This window comes from Rhinopithecus bieti, unplaced genomic scaffold (assembly GCF_001698545.2).
Source record: "Rhinopithecus bieti isolate Rb0 unplaced genomic scaffold, ASM169854v2 scaffold_20477, whole genome shotgun sequence".
NCBI lineage: Eukaryota > Metazoa > Chordata > Mammalia > Primates > Cercopithecidae > Rhinopithecus > Rhinopithecus bieti.
In genome coordinates, this window is record NW_016810038.1 from 669748 (window position 1) to 696161 (window position 26414).

General features: G+C 52.0%; 1 protein-coding gene across 1 annotated transcript in view; it reads right to left on the reverse strand.

Moving 5' to 3' along the window:
* LOC108541616 (cadherin-4) overlaps window positions 1-19596 on the reverse strand; it is a gene marked incomplete at its 3' end in the record, with an annotated part of 687309 nt that extends 667713 nt beyond the window's left edge. Inside the window, exons 1-2 of the mRNA XM_017891180.1 lie at window positions 19452-19596; window positions 17058-17169 (exon numbers count right to left, since the gene is read on the reverse strand). Coding sequence (XP_017746669.1) covers window positions 17058-17169; window positions 19452-19514 — 175 coding nt within the window. The remainder of the gene's footprint in view (window positions 1-17057; window positions 17170-19451) is intronic.
* Between the last annotated feature and the right edge of the window lie 6818 nt (window positions 19597-26414).

Here is a 26414-nt window from a genome sequence, read left to right on the forward strand (position 1 = left end):
CACAGTACTCCCTCAAACTGCCCATGGTGTCCCCCAAACTGGGCATTTGTCACTCTGAGGGTGACCAGGAGCTTCTGCAACAAACAATGCACTCATTGATGGTGCCATTTTCCAACAACAAAAGTTTTGACCCATATGGTATTTAAGCGAGAAGGAAATAATATTATTTCAAAACTGATAAGGGAGAAATGCAATAAGACAATTCCTAGATAACTGCATGGAAGGGATGTCTTTCTGATAAAACAAGCACCTTTCAAAATGAGGAAATAATGTAATTTTCTGCCTGGCAGACAGGAGCAGATAGACAGGGGGCGGCTGCAACCTCCCTGTCTCAGGAGCAGCCCCTCCGTTCCACTGGGGCTGGAGGAAGTGATTCATTAGTGCCTCCTTGAAGCCACAACCTTAGAAAGCCACTGGGGGACTTTTTATGCGCACGTCGGAGAGTGATATCCTTCCAGAATCCTCCTTTCAGAACCCAACAATGGGGCATGTCTCTGACCATCCTGAGTGCCAGCAGGCTGCAGCCTCAGGGCTGCCAGGAGGAGGAGGAGGAGGAGGAGGAGGAAGAGGAGGAGGAGGCGGCGGCCTGGCATGAAACAACTCTTCTTGGGGCTTCTTTTGTAAAGGGAGGAAAAGCCATTAATGACACAATTTCAAGTGAAAGAAGGAAGCCACCAAGTAGAAGAGCAGCGCCTTGCCTCCTGGTCCCCTGCTCTCTCTGGCTGTCCTCCATGCACACGGCTCTCCGCCCACCCTACCCCCAATCAGTGAGCCGCCTTGTTTAAACACAGCACGTGCAAACCCACGTGGGTCAGCCCCGAGTCCCAGCCTACCCCCGAAAACAGCATCTTGGCACGTTGAGGGGAGAGCTCAGTGACACCTCATGCTCATCTTTCCACTGCAAAAAGGCAAAACCAGGACCATGGCATCGTGACAGAACCATCTCGTGAGGGGCACCTTTTCTCACTTGCCCACGGTGAGGTACAACCTCCAGGTTGGTGGGGTGGAAAACTCAAATTCTGTTGTTCAGTTCACGTGGCTTCACGCACCGTTGTAAGAAGAGGCCGGGGGAGAGCGTGGGAGATGTTTGGGATGTGAGTGCAGACCTGAGAACCCCCAGGCCGGGGCCTCACATTGTGGGATGCAAAACCACGGCCCATGGCTCCATGCCAGCCCACAGGGCAATTTAATCCTCTGCTCACAAAGAAATGACAAAGACAGCCCGCTGGCCTCTCTGTTGTGCTGACTCAGCAGGGCTGGATGCTGAGGGCTGTCTTCTATCACTTAGGAAGAAGGAGTGCCATTGTCAATGAGCTGGATTTAATACAGCAGAGGATGCCAGCCCCAAAGGGCACTGGGAAATTAACTCACGACGGGCAATTATTTCGGAAGCCAGGCTCTCCACATTTGCTCTCATCACAGAGTCTCTGCGCTGTCCCCTCAAACTTGCATCCCAAGTAAAGCAGATGAGATGAGGCCATGGGGCTAGAGATGCCGGTACGAAGAAGCCCTTATTCTCCCAGCTCCCAGTCCATCCCTTTAAAACCCTGGAGAGTTCCAGAATCTTGATGTGCTGAAATTCCAACCCAGAAAGTGAAGACAGCCCCATTCTAATTTCAGGGATTTTACCCAAAGTCTGTCACTGCCATCATATTTAGAAATGAGATTTTGAGAGAATATTGTACTTATAAAGCATTTAACATTGCCCCGTAGGGTCCAAGAGTGTCAAGGCGGCTATAGATCGAATGCAATAAAGATGTACTGCAAAAAGTTTCCCAGACTATGAATCCAGGGGATGGTAAATGTTTAACCCAAAAACACCCCAGAGGAAGACATCCTCGCCACTCTGGAGCTGCCTCGACCTCCCTGCAAAGGTGCCATCACTCAGCCATGACGAGAAAACACTTGAGGCTCACCCCCGCCCCCACCCCACCACTGTTTACGATGGATACAAGTTTTCAAAATGGATTTCAAAGGCCCCTGTAATTTTGGCAGCATGACATTTTATGTCTTATAAGCTATTTTTATTAGCCAGGATTGAAGAAAATTGACGTTTACCAGCCATTAACCTTTCAAGCACATAACTCTATTTTTTTGCTCCACATGGAGCAAAAACTGTCTTACACATCTGTGTGGGTCAATCCTTAAGTGTCCAGCGCCTTTAAGGAAACAGTCATTGCGAATCCTCTCTCTTTCCAAGAAAACCTAAGTTCTCTAATTTTACGGACTCTTGATCGCAATTTTATAGCCTTCAGCCTGGCACTGGTATTCCATTTTTATCTTAAAATATAAGAACTAGATAAAACAAGTTATATAATCCCTTCTTTGTATCTGACGGAAGATGGAAAAGAATAAGATAACCTGAGAAGAAGCTGCAGGCTGCAGCAGGCCTATTCTCAGAACAACTTACTTCTAACCCCCATCAGTTCATCGCTGCCCAAGCATTAAACAGGATACGACGTAATCCAATCATACCAATACCTGATTAATAAATAATGATAGCAGGTAACTTATGTTCATTACCACCTCTCTCCCCCATCAGCCTACGGAGCTTTAAATAAGCCATTCTCCATAATTCATTCATTCAATTTTTAAACATGCCTTTTGCCAAAAGATCTCGGGCCACGCGTAAGAAATGTAAAGGCCATTGGGGGAGAAAGTCTCTCAACAAAACCATAAAACCCATCAAATCCAGCCACCTTCTGATGGAAAAATGACTGCTGCAAAGGTCAGCCAGCCCTCTTCACATTTGGGGGCCAGATTCTGGAGGAGGTTGGTCTGAGGAGCTTGAGGTCATCGTCGACAGCTGGGGCCATGTGGAAGTGAGTGCCAGCGGCTCCGGAGGTCCAGTCACGCGCTGGGAACACGGAGTTGCTGTCTGAGAGTCTTCTCACCGGGAGCCTCTGGAGCCTGGGGGTGGGAGAGCAACTCACCTTTCCCAGGTGTCAGCGGCCAGGCAGGTCACTTCACAGGAACTACAAGAGGAGGACAAGAGCAGGAGGGCAGCTCTGGCAGGGCTGGGGTCTGCTTGGCGGAGCAGGGCCTGATGTGTTTACATTAATAACTAATTATAATTAATTAATAACTAATTATAACTAATAAATAAGAGCAAGCCAGCAAGCCTTGGTGTTTCCAGAGCCTGGTGGCTCAATACACATGGACCACGGATCACCCTGCTGGGTCTTCAAGGCCCTCGTGAGATGGACCTGGCATCTCCCTCCTATGAGGTGGGAAAGGTCACACAGGTCACAAAATGGTCCAGTGTCACAGAGCTGATGGCTGAGGACTAGAAACGTGGACTCTCCAGGCAACAGGGTGTACCAGGTCTCCACGGGGGGCTGGTTCCAAGGTGATACAGAGGACAGTGGTGGAGGACAGGACTCTGAAGGCTGACCCCCCTCAATCTTGGCTCCTCCAGGGCCACTAAGGGAGTGGCCGTGCCAAACTGTCCTATGTCAGCACCCCAGCTCTGTGAAAGGAGGGTTAGTAACATGCCTCCTGTCTAGGGTGGTCATGCAGATGAACCCAGGTGGCATGGTGCAGCACCCGGCATGGCGAGGGCTCCATCAGCGGACCAGAGCAACAGACAGTGGTGCCATTAACCCCTCAAGTGGGCTGAGCCCCAGGACCACCGCAGAGCTTTCCATAGGATCCTGATACTCACCCAAGGTGTCTGCACAGCACAGCGCATCACATTTACAGGATTCAGGAGCCAAACGCCAGTGGCTGTCCCCACCAACAAATCACCCAGAGCCTTGGTAATATCCCATTGTCTTAGTCCATTGGTGTGGATATAAAGGAATACTTGAGGCTGAGTAAGTGATACAGAAAAGAGGTTTATTTGGCTCATGGTTCCACAGGCTGTACCAGAAGCATGGCACGCATCTGCTTCTGGGGAGGCCTCAGGAAACTTCCACTCATGGCAGAAGGCAAAGGGGAGCCCACGTGTTGAGATCACATGGCGAGAATGGAAGCAAGAGCAATGAGAGGGAGATGCCAGGCTCTTTCTATAAGGATGACTTCTCCCAGGAGCTAGCAGAGTGGGAACTCACTCATCACCGCAAGGACAGCACCAAACCACTCGTGAACGCTCACCAGGCCCACCTCCAATGGCTGGGATCACATTTCAACACGAGATTTGGAAGGGACAAATACTCAAACCATAGCACCCACTGAAGGAAACAAGAAGACAGGAGAAAAGGTACATTCCTCTTTTAAGTTTTCACTGATGCAAACCAACCCCAGCATCAGGAAAAAGCAATTCAGCCACTGACCTGTTGGCCTGGGCCTCCCTGTGCGCAGGCCCCGCTCGGCTCCCACTGCCTGGCTTTGCCTCCTGGTTCTGGCTGAGACGCTCCAAGACATTAGCCGAACAAGGTCAAGTGCAGCCAGAGGTGCCTTCTCCCCTCCTTGGCCTGGAGCTCCTCCTCGGGATCCACGCAGGAGACGTGGATGGACCCAAGATGCTCTGGCATCCAGCTACATGCCACCAGCTGGGCTGGCCAGGCCCACTCCCATCCCAGGCACTGGCTCTCCAGCTGCCCAACCCAGAAAGAGAGACGGGAGGGCAGGCTGTGTGTTCCACAGCCACACATGTCGGAAGAAGACCCTTGGGGGTACAAAGAGCATTCCCCTGTCGACTGCAGGCCCAGACCCACGCCTGCAAGAAGCCTGCTGCAACACAGGCTGCGAGAGTGACACCATCAGCCCTGAAGCCAGGCTCAGCAGCTGCTTTCCTGAGCCGTGTGCGAACCCTCAGCCAGGCTGCAAACACACAGCTGCTGGAAACACAGGACAGGAGATTCCTGCAGCCAGAAAGAATATCTTTTTGCATTTCCACAGTCAAGCGGTTTTGGGGAGAGAAGAGGCGTGTTCCATAAACACTGGAGAGTGCCCAGCTCCTCTCCGTGTCCCTCCACATCTCATCAGCAGAGGGAGCGTGCCTCCCCTCTCCGTCTCTGTTGAACGATCCATTCCCAAACGCAGACCTTTAGATTAACAAAATATTTACAATATATCTATGTGATATTATCTGAGCTATAATCCTTGTTAAGATTCCATTTGACAGAGGAAGATAATGGGTGGAGAACAAATGTTCCATATACATTTTAATTCCAATGAAATTGTTCTATGTCACGCTTTACAGTATAAAATACCCCATTACTACACTGAAGTGCCTCATTTGCCTTTCCGGTGGGATTGAAACACCCAGCATTGTTTCAAGCCACCCACCTGAGCTGCACTTTGAGATGCTGGTTACATTTGGCAGATACCTTCCCAGATAACACGGTTTCTCTCAAGGGATGCAGCCCCTGGGGAATCCGAAGCTAAACATCCTCTAAGCCTGAAGCCCTGATGCTTTCCCAAAGATCGGATTCCCTGGGAGATGGAGAGAAACGGCAGAGTCCCAGGTCACAGCCCCAGAATTCCCAGCTCAGTGGGTGGATTCGTTCCCTGTGACTGCTGTAATAAATGACCACAAACTTGGTGGCTTCAGGTAACAGAAATGTATTCTTTTGCAGTTCTGGAGGCTGGAAGTCTGAAATCCCGGTGTCAACAGGGCTGTCCTCTCTCTGCAGATTCTAGGGCAGTGTCCTTCCTTGACCTTCCCACCTTCCAGGGTCTCCAGGTCTTCCTGGACTTGTGGTTGCATTGCTCCAGTCTCTGCCTGTGACTTCACAGGGCCTCCCCCTCCATGTCTGTGTCTTCTCTGTCTCTTGAAAAGACAGTTGTCCTTGGGTTTAGGGCCCACTCAAGTAATCCAGGATGATCTTATCTAGAGATTCTGAAGTTGATTACATCTGCAAAGACCCTTTCTCCAAATAATGTTACATTTCGAGGCTCTGCATGGAGGGATCCTTTGTGGGTCACTGTTGGCACCCTCCAGTAGGTCTGGGACAGGACCCAGCAGGCTGGCGAGTTTAGCAAGTACCCTCCAGGCAGGCAGTTCCTGGACCACAGTTGATCATCTTATCCCTCTGCTTTGCACAGGGAAACTGAGGTCCAGAGAAGGAAGGGCCCTCATCCAATTCATCCCTCTCCGGACTCCCTGCCAGCATCTCTCTGCACCCTATCAGGGGCTGCAGCCTGCGTTTCTCCTTGGACCTTCCTGGAAGTGGAAGCCTAGGACTTCACACCTAGCAACTCATACACCAACTTTCCTTCATGCTTTTCTAGGCACATCAATATAGACGGCATCTCAACTCACATGTGGGTGGCCAGAACAAATGCAAAGCCAAAAATTTCAACATTTCTCCAATACAGACACACAAACCCAAGGGCACACTACTGAAAAGACACCTGGAAGGCAAGCCTTTCTCCTCTGCCTTCTCCAGAGACAAAGAGAGCTAGGCGCTTCTTTGGGGAGAGACACAGGGTCCAAAACCCACACCCTGGGAATGGAAATTCATTAAATCGTACTCCAAATGGAAAATGCACCCATTCCAGGAGCAAGCACACCTCTCAACACCTGGGGCTGTACCAGGGGCATCTTTCCCGGGCTGGGAAGCACCCAGACCCTCAAGGATCAGCTTCCTATTAGCAAGGCATGAGCAGCACTCTGGGGCCCTGTGGATATTCATCTGTCGTGGAAGGCTTACCTTAATCCTCCCTAAATCTCCACATACTGTCAGCAAGAAAACACAGTGAATCCAAACGAGGAAGAGTGAGAACGGTCCAAATTGGAAGCTGCTGTGGGCTTCCCAGGCAGTTCACCCTGCGGAGTCCCAAAGCAGCAGATCCCCACCTCAGGACCCACAAGGGACACTGCCCCTCTGAGTCCTAACTACAGCCACAGGGTAAGGCAGGTGGCAGGAGCTCCTGGAGCCAGGCAGGACTGGGTGAGAGCCAGTGGGCTGTGGCTAAGTACTGGAGTGTTCCTTCAGATAGAACCCCCTGACCCACAGCTCATGCCAGGTCACTCAGTGGCTCCATGCCTCAGTTTCCTCAACAGTGAAGTGGAGATGCCACCCCAAACCACTGAGGTCTGTGTAAGATTGTAAGGTCTGTGTAAGATCGAATGAAGGAGCCACTGAGGTCTGTGTAGGACTGAATGAAGGAAACACTGAGGTCTGTGTAAGATCGAACGAAGCAGCCACTGAGGTATGTGTAAGATTGTGAGGTCTGTGTATGACTGAATGAAGGAAACACTGAGGTATGTGTGAGACTGAATGAAGGAACCACTGGGGTCTGTGTAAGATTGAATGAAGGAGCCGGGCGCAGTAGCTCACGCCTGTAATCCCAGCACTTTGGGAGGCCGAGGCGGGTGGATCATGAGGTCAGGAGATCGAGACCATCCTGGCTAACACGGTGAAACCCCGTCTCTACTAAAAATACAAAAAATTATCCGGGCGTGGTGGTGTGCGCCTGTAGTCCCAGCTACTCGGGAGGCTGAGGGAGGAGAATGGCATGAACCCAGGAGGTGGAGCTTGCAGTGAGCCAAGATCATGCCACTGCACTCCAGCCTGGGCAACAGAGCGAGACTCCGTCTCAAAAAAAAAAAAGATTGAAGCCACTGAGGTTCGTGTAGGACTGAATGAAGGAACCACTGAGGTATGTGTAGGACTGAATGAAAGAGCCACCGAGGTATGTGTAAGATTGTGAGGTTCATGTAAGACTGAATGAAGGAACCACTGAGGTATGTGTAGGACTGAATGAAGGAACCCCTGGGGTCTGCAGGATTGAATGAAGGTCACCGCACAGTGTGGGACGCATAGCAAGTCCTCAGTGTGTGGAGGTCAGTGGGAAACTCCCACACACACCTGCTAGGCTCGCTCTGTCGTCAGACGTGCATGTGGTCAGCAGAATCACGGCTCCCCAGAGAGGTACCCATCCTAATCCCGGAGGCTGTGAGCCTGGGATCTTACAGTGGGGACTTGGCAGAGGTGACTGAATTAAGAATCTTGTGATGGGAGATTATCCTGGGTTACTCAGGGAGGCCCAAGGTAATCACAGGGATTCTTACAATGGAAGAGAAGGACGTAGAGAGAGGTGGACGTGACCAGTGACCCTCAATAACCCTGGAGGACGGCACAGAGATGCTTCGCGGCTGGCTCTGAAAACGGAGGAAGCAGCCAGGAGCCAAGGAGTGCAGAAGCCCCGAGGAGCTGGGAGGCACAAGGACACGGATTCCCCCCGGGAGCCTTCAGAAGGAACCTGCCCTGCAGACACCTTGATTTCAGCACAGGGGCTGGAACTGGACTTCTGACCTTCAGAACCACAAGATAGTAACTTTGTGTTGTTTAAGCTGCTACATTTGTGGGCATTTGTACTGCAATAAGAAAATAATATAATTTGTAATCTAAGTAAATTCCCCCTGGAAAAGGCAGTGTGGGAGATAAAAACAAATAGACAAAGTCCCGTACCGAGTGATCTGGGATGCGCCTTTTAACTACCTTAAGCTGCAGGTCTCATGAAAGTGCTAAATGAGAAGACACATTAGCACATGGTAAGTTCCCCCAAACAGCAGCTCCTCCCCTCCTTCTTGGCCCCTGACGTGGGGGTTGCCAGGAAAATGGCCTCGGGGAGCACATACTGGGTCAAAGATAATTAAGTAGGGATTTTTGGTTTGTTTGTTCTCTTTTGTTTAAGAACCAAAAGCAGACACCAACCAGAGACAATACCGGAGGCCACCAGGAGAGGGCAGCCCAGAGCCCGGGCAAAAAGGCACCAAAATTCTGAGCCTTTTGACAAAAAACAAAGGATTTTACCACCCCAGCTTGCAAGACACCACAGTCCCACTCTGGGGACTGAAGGAGCCGGCAAATGCCATGAGGTTTTACAAGAACACACTCGGGAGAACTTTATCGCCCTTGACAGAAAGAAGCTTCATCCGGCTTATGGTATTTTTTACAGTGGAATTCACTTGGAGGAAAATTGCTTCTTCAAAAGTCAGAATAATAGGCACACCTTTTGAAAAGATGAATGCTTGCTTGCTCTCTCTCTCTCTCTCTCTCAGTTCATGATTAGTCCTGGCATCTACTTAACCTAGCTTTCAAAGAAAAAAGAAAGGACAGGAAAGGAGGAAGGGATAGGGAGAGAGGCAGGAGAGAGTGGTAGAAAGAAGGAAGGAAGAAGAAGGAAAGGAGGAAGGAGGAAGAGGAAGGAAGAGGAAGGAAGGAAGAAAGGGAATGGAGGGAGCGCGGAAAGGAGCGGGAGCGGATTGGGGAGGGAGAGGAGGGAGGGGAGGGAGAGAGGGAGGGGAGGGAAGAGAGGAAGGAGGCAGGGAAGGAGGGAAGGAGGAAAAAGCCCTTTCCTTAATTTTAATCCACCTCCATTTGCAACATAAGAGAAGTCACAAAATTTCCACATTTTAAAATTAGTATAAAGGAGCACACAATACAGGTACATACACACCAAATACTCTTCCTTTGAACTTGATTATGAATTTCACTGTGATTATTTTTAACACTGCAAGGTAGAATTAGAAAAATCACTACTTCCGAAACAAAGCCACAGGTCTTGGAAGCTTATACCAACCCAGTTGCCATGCAGTCCCAGAGTGGAAGTGACCCTGCGCACAGGAAGGTCACCCCTGGAGGCAAAGGGGTGCAAAAGGCCTTCACCACAAGGGGGCTTGGCAGAAAAGGGGAACCCATGTGAACCTTGGAAAGCACCACATCTTCAGACTGTTTCAAGTTATAGCAAGCACATTGCTCTCTCTAAGCTTAGAATACAAGATCTCTGCAGACACCCAGGACCCCGATACGGGCAGAAAGGCCATGGCAGCCTCAGGACCAGCTCTCACGGCATCTGCTCAAGAGAGGCTGTCAGGGAGCCCCGCCCCGGCTGGCCAGCTGCAAGATCCTGGCACTTTCTCTCCATCTGTAACCGGCCTCACTAAGGCTCCCGGTGCCCGGTGTCACAATGTGAGTGTAGACAACGATGGATCCGTGCATAAACCCAGCTCAGATGGAATGTGCTCAGGGCTTCCAGGACCGGCCGGACTCTGCTCTCAGCTCCGTCTCTGCACGGCTTTCCCCGCTCTGGCAGAGTCTGAAATCCAAGTGAGAGCTCTGCTCTGGGACTGCTCGCTGCATGCTCCGAACTGAAAGCTCCCACTGGCATTGCAGAAGCCGCGGGCTCTTCTAATCCCAGGGCTGCTTTTGCAAACCCCCGGTATTTGGAGTTTAGACCCACTTCAGTTGAGCCTTATACAGGAGCAACTGCAACCAAGCACTTCCCGACACACTGAGGGCCTCTGTTTACTGCACATATCTGTGTGCCTGGTCACTGCTGGTTTTACGGCTGTGGCCCTGAACATCTGGGTCTGATCCTGTCTGCACATGACAGCAGGGCTCTAAAACCATCTTCTTTAACATTAATTTGGAGATAGGAATGAGCTAAATGCCTAGGACTGCACAAAGAGGGAAAACAGAGCAAATCTCATACCCGTAGGCCAATCTCCAGAACTCACTGATCTTCAGTTACTGATCCATAAAATGGGAACAATCTTACCTCCCTGGAAGGGCTTTTGTGAAGGTTAGATGAGATATCATATACCAAGGACTGGACAGAACATAATGTTATTATAACATTATAATTCTGCAAAGCCTCATGCTCCCTCATCTGAAGACTCATTAAAACACATATTTCTCAAATGCAAAACCTTAATCTTTAAGTCACAGCATCAATGAGTTCACACATCCTCATTTCTGTAGCTGGTGCGTGCACTGCCTTCTACAACGAAAGGGGTCTGCTCAGTGGCAGTGAGCACACAGACAGTGAGCACAGCGGTTAGGAAGCTTGCAGGGTGGGAATCCTGATCCACTGACTTAGGAATCAAGTGATCTGGGGCAGGTGTGGCCGCCTCCTTGAGCCTAGATTTCTCATGGGTAGCAGCAGGGCCACTGACCACAGCTCCCTCTTGAGATGAAAGGCAGCGCCATGAGAAGCAGCTGCACACAGGGGCACGCGACTGTGCAGAGCCCAGCAGGGCGGCAGCATTCTGCCTTGCTTTGTTTCTAACCAGGGCTACCAGGACCCTCTCTCAGCGTGAGATTTGGCCTGTAGACGACACACCATGCAATGCTTTCTGTGCTTTATTCCTGGGCTGGTCCTACCTTTTATCTGATAGCTACCCCTTTCTAAGGACAGGATATACACTTCCCTTTCTGAACCTCTTAATCCTGGGACCAGGCAAAACTGTAATAGGGAAAAGCTGCTGGAAACCTCAAACAATAACGGCCCCCTGAAAAGGTAAGAACCACCCCCAGAGATGGTCAAAGAGATCCCATGGACTCCATCCTGGGCTCTGCGTGCCCATTTTCAGGGATCCCTGAAGTGACCACCCACGGAGGCGGTGGACGTCTGGGTGCTCAGAAAGAAGCAGCCTTCTGACTTCGACAGCAAGAAAGTCTGGGCAAGCCACCAATGGGGTCTGAGTCCCACTCAGTCTTCACATAATTCTGCTTATCTATAGAGACCAAGGTTCCCTAGAACCAGTGGATATTGTGACCAGAGGCAAAACCCCCAATACATAACTTCTGGCTTCCTGGAAGAGGATCACTACAAGATCCAGCAAAGAGTTTACATTTTCTGGTAGGGATTCAGATAGTCCTGGCTTAATATATCTAAGGGTTCTTTCATCTCTTGGCCATAAGACAGTCTGGAGTAGTGACTGTTCATTTATTCAACAGTTACCAAGTATTCATGACATGCTCTCTGCAATCCAGTGTGCTAGGTGCAGACACCAATTCACAAAGGAGCAGAGGAGGGCCTTTAAAGCAAGAGCAAGTGGCCAAGGTCCAAGGAACACAGGAGGGTAGAGGCAGCCTAAAAACCCAGGCTCAGGACAGAGGTTGACTTTGGTAGTGTGCACAGCTTTCCCCAAGTCAGGGAATGCACTTGGCTGCACGTGACAACAAAACCAAGCATGGTGTTTTGACCTTATTTTTCTCACCACTCAGGAGACAGTGAGTCAAGGGCTCTGCCATTGTTCGAGGATGCCTTCTGGGAACCAATTTGTGTTCCACCATCCTCATAGTCACAAAATGGCTGCTTTACCTCAGCCATCACATCTGAGTTCCAGATAGGAAGAAGAAGTAAGAGCAAAGGGCAGAAGGCATGGCCAGCTCAGTTTGTTCCTTGTTACCAAGAATAAAAACGGCTTTCCCCAAAGCCTAACCTAATAGACTAACCTAATTAGATACCAGTGACCAGAAAGAAGCCACATTGCTACCTTGGTGTAATGAGTCTAGAGGTGTATTAAACAGGGCACATTGTCAGCCAATGGACTAGCACAGATGAGGTTTGTTGGCGAGGGAGAGAGAGAGAGAATCAATCCTGGACAGGCACCTTCCAATGTCTAATAATTCTAGGCATACATGGTTGGCTTATCATTAGTACCACTTATTTGAATATTCACAGCAGCTCCCTCTCTGCTGTGAGTTAACCAAAGCAACTCAGAAACAGGAACAGCGTCAGTATTTTCTGACTCATTCATTACTTCATTTGACTAATACTGACTGCACAGCCACCATGCATTAGGGCAGCGCTGGATATCGGGTATACAGGAAGACAGATTGACATTCTTGCTGTGTATCTAGAATGCCTCTGCCCTGGAAGAGTTGCCTATCTATGCAGAGGTGGTTCAAACCAAACTGCATGGGCAAAGAGCCTATCTTCGAACTACTTGTAAAGACAAGATCACAGTACTTCTGGCCATGTAGTGCGGCAGAAATGGCAGATTCTTAGATATGGATTCCAGACACCCACATCTGATCTCTCTTCAACCATGCCTCTGTCTGAACGCCTTTGTATGCAAATGAGTCGTTCACTCATTCAGCAATTCATTGTCTGTCGACTCTGCTTCGGGTATAGTGCTGGGCACTGGGGAAGGTCTACTCAGCATCCATGCCTCCTTCTTCCTTCCCAGAACGAAGTCCCAATTCTGTTCTGAGATGAGCAATTTGGACACCTACCACGTGATGGATTATAATGGATCTAAGACACACATGACAATGCACTTCTCTGCATTCCCAGAGCTCCATCCCCATCAGTTCAGCTAGGAGTGGCCTGTGACCTAGTCAATGACAACTTCTGCAGAGATTCTCAGAAAGTGTTTGTTTTCCTGGTACAGGGAAGAAATGCAGATGGTGCTACTATCTGCACCTTCTTCTGCTCTGAACTCAGAAGCAACGACTGGAACCACAGCAGCCAGTTTGCAGTGATGAGGCACTAAATGACACACTAAAGATGGCAGAATGGGAGAAGAGGATTAGGCAGGCACATGACCGTGTCCCTTGTCTGCTGCTCCAGCATGTGGCCACCTATGTCTGCACTCACAGTTATGTAAGAAAAATTCACCCCCATGTATTTGAGATTATGTGAATTGGGTTTTATTCTGTTGGCCAAAAACATCCTGAAATGATATAAATAGAAAACAAGAATGACAGAGCTCTGGCCGGGCGCGGTGGCTCACGCCTGTCATCCCAGCACTTTGGGAGGCCGAGGCAGGTGGATCACGAGGTCAGGAGATGGAGACTACCCTGGCTAACACGTGAAACCCCGTGTCTACTAAAAATACAAAAAAAATTAGCCAGGCGTGGTGGCAGGTGCCTGTAGTCTCAGCTACTCGGGAGGCTGAGGCAGGAGAATGGCATGAACGCGGGAGGCGGAGCTTGCAGTGAGCTGAGATCGCGCCACTGCACTCCAGCCTGGGCAACAGAGCGAGACTCTGTCTCCAAAAAAAAAGAATGGCAGAGCTCTTCCCCTCAGAAACCTGAGAGTTTAAGAGAGATGAATGGCCAGATAATGTAAGTTCTCCAATAAGGAGGGAGAGGGTGGTAGAGGGTATACAAGATGGTCCCTCTCCAATAAGGTGGTAGAGGGTACACAAGACGGTCCTAAATGAATTGAGAAATGGGGAGAGGCAAGGCTTTGCTGAGGACGTCATGTTAAGTCATTAGAAACAAGCTCCTCTTTCTATACTCTGTACATGGTGTACCCATGTTAATATACTCTGTATACTCTATACATAGTGTACCCACATTAATCTGATGATGCCAGGCTCCACCCCATCCCCAGTGAACAGTGTTTCCACTCACCTGTTCCCGCTTTGTTCCAGGATAGAGGGCAGATACAACCCAGGAGCCCTCAGTTCCCGCTATGCTACCTAGGACTCTCCCGCCTGTACGAGTTTTCTGCTATGAATCGGGTCTGGGTGTGCCTAGACTCCGCCCACCACGCGGGAGAGCAATGCAGGTCATGGTACTAGGCTGCAGCTTCCAGGCAGGCTGGCCATTAATTATTAACAAAGCAGAGAAAAAGACACCAGTTTAGCCATCACCCCAGACTAAACTACGGTTTAGAGAACACTGCATTTTAGCCTAAGGCAAACGGCTTCACCGTCCTATTTTAGATATGACCATGCATCAGTGATCAGGGCCATAAGTGAATTATCCTAAAAGCAAAACTGTAGCATAAGAGTATATGCAACTGCATGCAAATACTCTCCAGAAAAAGCACAGGGGACACAGGAGTGGCGTCTAGGAAGGCTCCCATCAGCAGCAAAGTCCTGCATTTCCATACTTCGCGGCTCCGCTTCTCAGAAGGTTCGTAATACATAGTATTTGCTACCCTATTGGGGAAAACTATTTTAAGCCTAATTAGCATGAAATTTTTAGAATGCAAATGCTTTTCATTTAGACATAAAACAAAATGCCACGACATTTCTTCCATCCATTTATCATAAACAAGTTAATTACTGTGTAACAAATCGCTCCTGCTGGAATCTGTATGTTTGGGGCTGCTGTGAGCTGACTCAGGCAAAGGGAAGGAGCCATGGAGCGGCCGCTAATAGCTCATGGCCTACTCAGAGGAACACGGCCACTCTGTGAAGCTGCACTCGTCAAATTAAGGTTAAGCTCTCTCCGCTGGAATAACTCAATTATAAGTAGTCATTATCTGTTTAACTTGATTCCTACCAGAATAACAGAAACACCATGCTTCCTGTCTCCTCTTCACACAGGCCTCCTCACCGTGGTCTTGTAGTTTCAAAGTACTCTGCATACAGACAGAAATGTCACTGTGCCCTGGTTTCAGGGCCTGTCAGCCTTAGCTCTTGCCTCCATTGTGCAAAATTATTTGTCAGATATAAAACATCTCTTTCTTCCTGAGACTCTACACCTTCAGAAGAATGAGTGGAAGAAAACAGTGAGAAGGGAACCCACACAGGCGCAGGAGAAGCAAGGTGACTACAGCCCCTAGAGGAGGGGCAGAGAGGACCCAGCAGGTCCAGGTGCTTGGGAGATTCTCTGCAATTCTTCCCTGAACCAGCCCTGGGCTGGGCTGCACACGTAAGTCAATGGGCGCTTGGAAAATGAGTCCACACAATGTCTGAGCTGGTCCAGATTCACCCAGGGTCACGTGACTCTTGATATCCCACGAGGCAAACACCACCTGGCCACGGGGGCCAGGCTGACATGAGGCCAGTGATCTAGGCTCTCCCACCACACCAATCAGGAGCACAGTGCAGTTTGGCCTGGACCACTGGGAGTGGAGATCCCCACACAACACACCATGAAAGGGAAGAGATGCTCGTGTGAAATCTCACGTCGTGTTGTAGGAAGTATGAGAATTTGTCATTCTCTTCTGTAGTAAGCAGTATTTATTAATAAAAAGGAGGCATTTTTCTTAAGTGCCTGAGTAAAATTGGATACTCCAGGGTCTTAACATATTTGGCCACATAATCAGAGAGCTTAAGGATGCCGGTTTCAGCACAGCAGGACATGCACACAGCCGACTGCAGTCAGCGCCCCACGAGTTATAACGGATCGTACAATGCACTGAGAGTGAAGGATCCTCCCCAGGCCTTCTCTAGGGGTCCACTGAGATTCTCAGTAAAGCAAACGATCCTGAAAATGGCCTACCCATTCCAACTCCGAAGTGACAAAAACAGTGCAATGAACAGAGCAGCTCTTGAAAACTCTTTACTATGTACGCCCTCTCAGATTGCACATCCATTCTACTCCTAGGTCAACTACCTAGAGATTTTTTATTTTTTTGATAATTAATGAGTCAATAGTATCACAGTTTAGATAACAAAAATAAGTCAGAAAACTTGGATTGGGTGCAAAATAAAAATCTTATCCACATAACCAGGAATCAACAAGTTCTGTCTTGAAGGGCGAGGATCTGAAAAATCACTATAAGCGTGAGCGAGTTCACGCACATGCATGCACACAAACACACACACAGGAACCACTGTCAGTTCTGCAGGGAAAAATTTACCTTCTCTGGGACACAAAACCGGTAGGGCAGTCAACAGTCCCGAATGTGGAAACTTAGCTTCGATACTTTATCCAACATTCTTTTCCTCTATTGCTTTGAAATCAACTCAAAGGCTGCCACTTCCAGGAAACTGATGCAGAGAAGAAAGGCTCACAGCCAAGGTGCTCACGGCAGAACTCTGCAACCTCCGGGAAGGAAGAACTGATTTATGTTCCCTCTCATGCAAATATAAAGTTTAATTAGTTTGTCTTGAAAGGGAAACAGACCAATAAGCAGGATGATCTACTGTCATCTGAGTTTTGAAGTTGTCTCCGACTTTCCCTTCACAAGTGTGGATATAATCCTGCAATTACGATCCAGCTAATTGGTAGTTCCCTCCTGCATGTGTGTTTTCGTGTTGTCAGTGGGGCAGTAATGAAAATGAATGCCACATTTGTGAACAGACCGTCTGTAGGCTTATTTACTGCATTTCCAACAACATCGTCTGCTTTATCATACATTTCAAAGCAGGGATAATTTAAGTCTCCAGAACTTCATACATAAAAATACTTGGTAAGAAAGTCTCTCTGCACACTATTTGGGTGATGTTACATCCGAATTACAGTTTGTTGCCCAGGAAATGATTCACTTCACTCAAAAATGACAGGGATTCTGAATCATTCACCTGTTATGCAAAACGCCTTTCAGGTCAACCAATTTACACCTCCTGCACTTCACCACCATCGTTTTGCACAAAGACGAGGCAAGCCTTGCCTCTCCCCTCTACAAGTTTCCCCAAGGAAAAGCATGGCAGCAAATCACTCCCACCCCTCCACGCCCCGCCCTACCTTGAAGTAGCTTCTCCCCTTCTAGAATATTTTGGGAGATTAATGCCGTGTAATCGTCTTCAGAGAACCCAGCCTTGCAGGTCTCTCTGGTTGTAAGGTCCTCATTATGGGCCTGGGAACACAAAGGGGAGAGGGTAAAACAATAAGTTCACAGAAATTTAATCCAACCGACATTTATCCAGGGCCTGCTGTGCAAAAGGTCTCTGGCTAAGAGAGAAAGGCTGTCAGGCCACAGACTCCACCCAGATGCCATATCCCCGTGTCTGCTCCTCTGCTCTCTGGGGACTTTAGGGAGCACTCTAGAGGCTGCAGACCCCGAGCATCCTTCCCCAGCCCCACACACAGCAGGATGCGCTGCAGGAAATCAAGGACGGACGGACGGCGAAGCCAGGCCGGCCAGGGCCTTATTGGCAGAGAAGATGCCTGAGGAATGTCCAAAAGGCAGAGACGGAAGACTTCAGTCGCTGCTCCCAAAGCCACTAAGGGAAGGGAGGCCAAAGTGTGGGCGGCTCTGCAGACCATTCGCGCTTTGGGCCCAACGCTCCACACTCTTGGTAAGGCGGAGGCGGCAGCTTCTTAGACCTCTTCGGGTCACCGGGAGGGAGGAGAAAGAGGAGAGCAAGAAAGAAGATTCTCTAGGACTAGGTCCAGAGTGGGGCGAAGAAGGCAGCTCTGCGGGAGGCTGCCGGTGGCTGGGGTGGAGAAGGCGGTGGAGGTGCTTCCGCCTTTTAGTCTTCAGCCCGCATTTTCACCCTCGGAGCCCCCATCTCCAGCCCAGGCAGGGAGACAGCTCCCCTAACTGACCGGAAAGGGGGTCTCCTCCTGTCCTCCGGAGCTCGCTCGCCTTTCCTGCTCAGTGGGGAAGTCTAGAGCCCGTGGCACAAGGCCAGGGAAGGATGGGGTGGGCGACAGGGCCATCTCCCAAGCTTCTAGGAGGGGGCGTGACAGGCAGAAGGAGGTGGTGGAGGGAGAGGCAGTGTGTGCAAGCAGGAAGCCAGCCCCGCTGCAGGAGCAGGAGCCGGAGCAGGAGCAGGAGCAGGAGCACAGCGGTGCTCGGCTCCCCGGCGAGCGCAGGAAGCCCCGGGCGCAGCCCGCACCTGGCAGTGGCGCCTCCCGCCCGCCGCCTCCTCCAGCCCTGCGCGCTGCTGTCGCCCGCCCATGCTTTGGCTCCTGAGGCCGCCCCCACCCCGGAGCTCCAGGATTCCAGACGCCGACCCCGAGGAGGGCACCCCTCTGCCCCCAGCACCGAGGGAGGAGAGCTGGACGCAGGGTAATTCCTTACGAAAAGCTCTAAACCGCGGCTTTCCTTATCGGCCACGAAGCTCCAGATCGCACCCGCAGCCCGGTGGGAGGCTCAACTCGTCCAGGAAAGTTTCGACCGGCCCCGAGCGTGTGCCCAGCGCACCCCCCAGCGCCCCGCGGCCTCGGAGCGGGCCTCCCGCCGCTGGCACTTGTTTATTTCCGAGGTTGCAACAGCGCTGCCCGGGAGGAGGCAGCGAGGCCGATCGGCCACGAGAGGGGGTTCCTGCAACTCCCGCCGCCCCTCCGCCTCCGCCCAGGGGCGCCCCCGGAGCCGCCGCGCACTCTGCCCCCGCGGGCCGCGCACCTCGCCAGGCGCAGAGCAAAGCCAGCGATCCGGTCCGCGGGGCTCTGCAGAGGAAGCGGGAGACCCGCTCGCCCTCCAGCGCCGCGCCCGCCTGGCGTCCGGCTTCCCGGCCCAAGCTCGGCCCCGCTCCCAGCCCCCGGGGCCTCGCCGGACACGCGGGCTCCAGCCCCGCCGAAGGCTGGGGGGGTGAGAGTGCCCCGCAGTCCTACCCCGCCGTCCACCCGCAGCACCAGTCCTGCCGGCACCCAAAACACTGAGCGGCGCTGCGCAGCGGACCCCCAGGCCTTGGGCAGGAGAGGTCGGGCAGGCGCCCCGCACTCCCGGATCCCCGGCCTGCAGCCGCCGGGCGCCTCACACCTTCAGGCACGGCCGGGGCTGGGCTCGGCAACTCCCGCGGCGCGCGGCTCCCGGGCGATGGGGGGCGCGCCGGCTCCGCCAGTGGGAAGCCTGCCCCGTGCAGGCAAGACAGCTCCGGGCAGCGGCTACAGGCTCTGGGCGGCCCAGGGAGGCTCGGCGGGTCCGGTGCAGGCGGAGCTCCCCGGGTCCTCCACCGAGCCCCACTCCCACCCCGCTCCGCCACTCCCCGCTGCCCAGGCGGCTTCCCGCTCCCGCCGACCGCAGGCAGCTTCGCGGAGCTCGGGCGCCGGGCTGGATGCAGCGGGGAGCGCGGCGGGGAGCCCGGGAGAGCCTTGCCGCGGTGTGTGCGCGCCCCTGCGGGCTCCAGGCGACGACCTCGCCGCTGCCCCGGGGCTTCCGAACGGCGAGGGGCGGGAGGCCGCGCAACTTACCCGGAGCGCCCCGAGAGAGCCGAGAGCAGCAGGGAGGAGCACGCCGGCCGCCCGCGGGTTCATCTTCCCCGCGCCGCCCGGGTGCCCGGCACCGGGAGCCCCGCTCCCTTTCTGCCGCCACCGCCGGCCGCCGAGACCACCGTCCGCCGCTCCCCCGCGCCCGCCCGGAGCCTCCAGCCCCGCTCGCGCCCGCCGCGCTCTCCCGCCCCCGGCTGAGAGCCAGGCCAAGTGCCGGCCGGCGGCGCCGTTTCCCTCAGGGCGGTGGTCCGCCGGCCTCGCAGCCGCCCGCCCGCCCTCTGGTTCCGCGCCCCGCTCCGCAGCTGCAGGTGAATCCGCGCCGGCCCCGCCGAGCCCGCCGCCCCCTTCGCCCGGCCCCTGCGCTCGCTCTGCCGACGCGGGCCTTAAAGGCGCAGCGCCCGCGCGCGCCCCCCGCGCCGCAGCAGCCCAGCCCAGCCCCGGCCCTCCTGGATGTCTGGAGCCCGGTTGCGGCCGAAGAGGCCAAGGACGCTCGATCTCCAGGGGGAAGAAGCGAGGGTGTGGAGACTAAAGACAGCGCTGGGGTTTCCGTCCCCACACCCGGGGCACCCCTTCTGGATGGGGCGTTCCCGTGGTGCTCTTAGTCCGACTTCCCGCCGGGCCCGCGGCGGTAGTGGGCACTTCCATTATGTCCTTTATTTCTCGAGTCTCCTTGCTAACTCCCCTGACCCGGGCCTACCTCGTCTGTTTCCACCTAGAGCAGATGAGCAGAGGGCCAGGCTGAGATTTCAGCCCGCCGGGCTTTGCACACCCTCCGGCTCCTAGGAAAACTCAGAGCCTCTGCCCAGGCTAGGGATGCGCCCTAAGGATTGGGGACGGTACTAATTCCTGCGTGTGCATCAAAACACACGGTTAGGCCTCAGCAGCCAAGAAAGAAATTAGAAGCTCCAAGAAAGAAAGAAGTGCCCAGACAGGAGCTGTCAGGAGTGTCTGCGCCGACGGGCTGGGCCGGCTCCAGCTCCCTTTGCTCTGCAGGGGTGATTGCTGAACTGGGGGGCACTTCTTTAAGGGTCATCAGGTAAAATATATGTAGTTTGGACAGTGAGTAAATGTTTCTACACTTTTCCTTTTGGCTTGGAGATTTAAAGAAATACGGTTTTGTTTGTTCAGATACATCCAATTTTCTTTGGGTTTTCAGGGACTCTATGTCCAGAATACATTAGTTCTGGTTTAAGAAATAGGTTGCAAAGGAGAGGGTGGAAGATTGTTGAGCTCCAAGATCAGAGTCCACTTAGGCAAGCCAGTAGAGAAAGCTACAGAGCAGCCGCTCCCCTCGTTCCCTCCCAGAACCCCCACCCTTGGGGGCAGGGTGGTCTCCTGGTTAGAGCTCCGCCTTACACTTAAGGAAACCAGATTTCAGATAACCCCGGAGGACCAGAGTAAGCACTACATCCTAGAGCACAAGGCGAGACTTTGTTTTGCAACTCTAACTGTGGAACTAGTCAGGAGACACAAAATTTGCCCCAGCCTGGACTCCTATCAGTTATGGCCTTGTCCCACTCCCCGCCTCACCGAAGAAGGAGAGATTACCAGTTGACAAGGCTGGATATTTAGACTCACTCGGAGGTCCTGCATAGCCAGTGAGGTTTCATGAACAAACCCATCCAAAATCCTCATGGACAGAGAATTCCATTCCTCGGCCATGTGCCTGTCCCTTTGAAAGACGCCCCCTCCGCTTTCCTCCTTATTCAAGGTGCTTCATCACTGTTCAAGTGACATCAGAAGCTGTCCAAGACTGCTTTAGACACCAAGACAGCTCTCTTGTCTTGTGTCCCTGGTCTATTTTCTTAAAATATCTGTCGCTGGGGATACACCTTTGTCTACAGGAGGCCTGAGCATTATGGGAGTTCTTTCTTTGGAGAGGCATCACAGAGGCCCGCATTTGCTCCAATGTGCTCTGTGGAACTGTTGAAGCGCTGAGGAGTGCACCAATTTGAAAAAGAAAAGGTGTGACTCCGTGGCAGGGAGACTGGGGTCCGGGAGCAGGTGAGTCCTGAACTCCAAACACTGGGTTAAGCACATCTCCCTCTACTACTGAATGAATCTTGAGTCTACTGCAGCATGATTTCCAGAAAGGGTAGAGCTTGGCAATAGCCAGCACTTACAAGGTGCTAGCTATGTGCCAGGTACATGTGTAGGAGCTTTATGTAAAGTTGCTCTTGGAGTCCTCCTAACTCCACATACAGTCAGGAAGAGGAGGGTGCAGAGGGCAGGCATGGGGCACGGGGGAAGCTGCAGTGCCAGCATTCTCACCCAGAGCTGGGACCCTGGCGCACGCAGCATGGCCCCAACTTTGTGCAAAGAAACCTTCTTACACAGCTGTAATGTCTTATGGGAACTCGAGTCTTCAGAAATACATAGTTTCAGAATCACTGCAGTAACTGATAGGAGTCCAGTAGAGAGCATTGGTTTATCAGACTTACTCTGAATGCAGCAGCAAAGATTGCTGAGACAGAAAGGGAAAATATGGCCTAAAATACAAAGCAGTGGCTCCAAAGCACGGTCTTCAGCCTGTCACTCTGAGTGTGGTCCCCAGACCAGCAGCATCAAGAACCCCCAGGAGCTTGTTAAAAATGCAGAAACTCAGGCCTTACCCCAGACCTGCTACACTGATTCTCAATGTTGACAGGATTCCCTGCCTCGCCCACCTCTGGTCCGCAATCATCTGCATCAGAATCATAGAGAAACTCATGAAAAATGCAGATTCCTAGGCTCCACCTGAAATCCACAGACTTGGAGCTTTTGGGAGTGGGGCCTGGAAGCTGACCTTGTAACATTCTCTCCAGTCCATGCTCATGCCACTAGCATTTGAGAATCATGACCTGTCCCACAGACAGTACATCCCAGGTAACAGAACAGCAGCTGGGAGCATCAGAAAAATGCTCTCTCCTATGCCCCACCCTGGATTTCCAGAACCTGGACCTTCAGGGGTGGAGCCTGGGCCTCTGCCTGGGGTAGCTGAAGAAACCCTGGCACAGTGTTTGGCACATTGGCCAGTGGAGCTCTGGCCTGCCATTGCTCCACCCAATGTGGGGAGGACCACAGCTGGCCTAGAAAAGGAGCTAGTCTCTCTGCATTTTGGATAAAGAGCCCCAGAAAAATGTGTGCATTTGTTTCTAAGAGAAATTAAGGGAATGCATTGGGGAGGTAGTGTATAAGTGACTGTTTACTCTCAACACCTGTAAACTGTTGACTGTAATTGGACTACAGATGTTTGCTAAGCTTGATAGACTTCTCTTCTCTGTCTCCCTCTTGTTGAGGTGAGTCTGGGAAGGGGTTCATCTTTAGAAGCAAAAACCAAATGCTTGTATCAGGGCCACATTTCCCTATTTTTTTTGGATGTTAATTTGTTTCCTTCCCTATTGACAGTTATTATTTTAGACACTTCAATGTTAGACAAAAAGGCTGTTTTGTACAGAAAGCAGTGAGATGTTGGCAAAAGGTGTGTTCATAGAATAAAACATTGTCTTTGTGGGTGATTGAAGATATTCGAGGCACTGTGGAAATGAATGAAATCAGCCTGCTACCCAGCTCAAGAAAACTCCATGCATGCAATAGAGAAGAGCGATCTTAAAGCAAAAAGCAAAGGAGAGAGATTGAGAGAGCGAGCAGGCAGCAGAGAGACCAGTACAAATCGCTCCCTGCCTTCCATTCCAATAACGCTCACCCACCGCGGTGCAGCTACACTGGGAATAAAGAAAGGAATAGAGTTATTGTTTTAGGCTTTTCAAAATCTATCTTTCTCCGTGAACAGGGATCCCTGTGTACTGTGTGGCAGGTACTGTGTCGAAGGTTTTCAGTCATGGTCCCATGCGATCCTCACATAGGACGGAAGTGGTGAAGCCCCCGGTCCACACACAGAGGACAGACTTGGGTATGTGAGTAGCCTGGCCTGGGTCACCCGCCAGCACGGGGCGGGCTGAGATTCTACTCCAGGCAGTGTGACTTAGGTGTTAGGGGCACGGCCGTGAGGCCTTGGTGTAGAAATCCCAGGGGGAATGATGCAAATTTCTCCTTCCAACCTGGGGCTGTCTTCTTTCCTTTTCCAGTCTCATGCTCAGCCTGGCCCACTTGCCACTGGCAGAAGCCTGACTGACCCTCTAGTCCACCCAGAAGCACATGCCCCCGTCCAGGCTCTGTGCTGTGCCTCTGTTGCTCCCTCCGGAGCTCCTTTCTCTGGGACCACTGAGTTGGGCTTCAGCTGCCTCAGAGCTTGGTGCACACCTCTCTCTTCGCAGTGTGGTGGAGTTCCTTTCTGTGTGTCTGCCCCCTGGCCATTCCGAGAACCTTGAGGGCGGGGAAACAGGATGTTCTCCTCCCCCCATGTGGCCCAGGCTCTAACCCTTGGGGTCCCCCAGGGGATGGACCCGTAAAGCAAGGATACCAGCGATGACCCCCACCAGCTGCACTGTACCTGGCGTACTTCCTGCACTCCCCCATTATACAGAGGAAGACACTGAGGCATGAAAAGAGGGGAGGAGTTTGACCTGGAACCCAGGGCTGGCTGAGTTCAGACTTACAGCCTTAATCATGACTGTGCTCCAGAGAAGCACACTGTGCGCCCTGGATTCTGAGGAAGAACCAGGTGAGGCTGCTTCCCCCCCTCCCCTGGGACTTGGGGGTCTGTGAATCTTTGGAAATTTCTACAGAGCAGGAGATGCAATTCACAAGGGGAAAAAAAATTCAGAACGAAATAGTCAAATCATGCAATGATCAAAGGTATCAGATCTGCTGGAGAAAGGAGACGCATCCCGGCAACAGAAGATGGGGAGGGGCCGTGTGAGATCCCAGGCTTTTTGTTGTATTCCATGTTGTTGCTTTGCTTGTTTGTTTCTTGTCTGCTGTTAAAAAGGGGGCAGCACCAGAGGTGGGAGCAGAGAGACATGTGTCACAGGGACGCCAACAACAGGGCCCTGGCTCCATCTCACATCACGGCTGCCTTGTCCCTGGCTGGTTTATAGCAGCAGCTTGACAGAGGAGAAAGGAGGTCAGGATAACCTCGGCTGGAGTGAGAGCCACTGACTTGGGTGGACTAATAGTGTCAGCGTGAGACACAGCGCACCTTGTTACACTCCCATGTCCCACAGGGGACGTGGGCCCTGGTTCCCTCAGCCTGGCCCTGTCCTCCGCACCTGCTCCCTGGGACCCCCCCAGTGTGGGATGGGGCTGTGCCCTTCATGTCTGGGACTTAATGCATTCACCTGCCATGTATCCTGGTACCATTTAGGTGGGGGCAGAGAATTGAATGTTTCTCTTTTACTTTAATTTTTATCTTTTTTTCCTTTTGTGGTTCATTCGTCCCCCAAAGCATATCCCAAGTTCGTTCCCCCCAGCTTTAAATTGGAGCCCCATCATTGTTCACCTGGATCTCCACCAGTCTCCTCCTTACTAGGTTCTCCCTGCAAACCAGGCCCCAGAGGGACCCACTGAAGAGTGAATCAAGAGACTGTTACATCCCGGTCCTGGCTTAAAGCCCCCAGGGGCCCTCCTGTAGACACTCAATAACGGCCCACAGGTCCTAAACCCTCTGGCCCCTGCCTGAGTCCTCAGTCCCATCTCCCTACACCGCACTCCACTCCCACCCTCTGGCCTCTGGCTTCTCCCCAGCTGGTTCCTGCGTCTGGGCCTCTGACCTTGCTATTTGGAACATTCAGCCCCAGATACCCTGATGGCTGATGGCTGCTCAGCACACAGGCTTCTGCTCAGAGAGGCCTATGGGACACCCAGCAAGGCTGCTAGGTAGTCACAACTGCTCACCTCTCTTGCTTTGGTTCTGAGCTTCTTGAATATTTCCAAAGGGCAGGGGCGCCCCTACCTGCACAATGTTCTATCCCTAGCACCTGGGACAGCACCTGGCCTGCAGGGGCTCAGCAAATACCCAAATAGAGAAACATTGTGCATGATTGTGCAAATACATGATTGCAAAAGCTGCGAGAGGAAAGGAGTTTCCCAGGACTTGGCCTTGCAGGAGTGCGGAGCAGTCTCATGATGCTGCACCTGCCCAAGCTGCTGCCCACAAGGAAGTAGGAACAGAAAGGGCAGGGCTTGCAAGAGTGGGTCCCTGTGAATGCACCGTCCACCTGGGATTCTAGAGGCGAGGGTCGAGGGAGTGCAAGGAAGATGGTAAAAAACAATGTCCTAGGAGAGGAAATCAAATTAAACAGTAAAATAGATAACATTGGATTTAAAGGGAGGCAGAATATGGGGGAGATGCCAGAAGTAGAAGTCACAGGACAGTGACCATAAAATACCAGACATCAAGGAGAGGGGAAGAAGGTGGAGAGTGGGTCTTCAGCGCTATCGTATCTGCCTGGAGTGTGAAGCTGTCTGCTGGGTAATGAGGGCCTGGGGGAACAGCTCTCACCTACAGAGGGGCTGGGTGGCTCCTTTTAAGTTACATTTCACCGGGTTTTGTTATCAAATTTTGGGATTACTGCTGATCACTTTCTGCAGAACACAAGTCCTAGGCTGTGAGAGGTGGGTGGGATCCCCGGCGAGTGGGATAGAAGTGCCCAGGCCACTGCCTTCTGCTCAGGTAGCTCATGGGGACTTGCCGCAGAGCATCTGTCCTCAGAAAGCAAACCTCCAGCAAGCCTCAGTGCTCCACTTTCTGGGTCTGCGGTTGGAGCTCTAATGGAGAAGAAACTGGAGAGGCCAATGGAAGACACCGCCTTCTCAGACACACATGCCCCGCTGGAGAGCCACTTCTTGGGGGGAGAAGGGGAACTTTAGCTGACAGTGGGACCACCTGACAAGTGCCTTAAAAATCTGATTGCATGGACCCCTGCCAGGCTGTGTAGATTCAGGTTCAGCAAATATTGTCAGGGCCTGAGTGACACTATTCTTGACATATCCCCAGGTGACTCGGAATGCACTTCAGTATTAAATCTTCTGGGGAAGGCACACAGTCACTTCCAAATGTTTCCG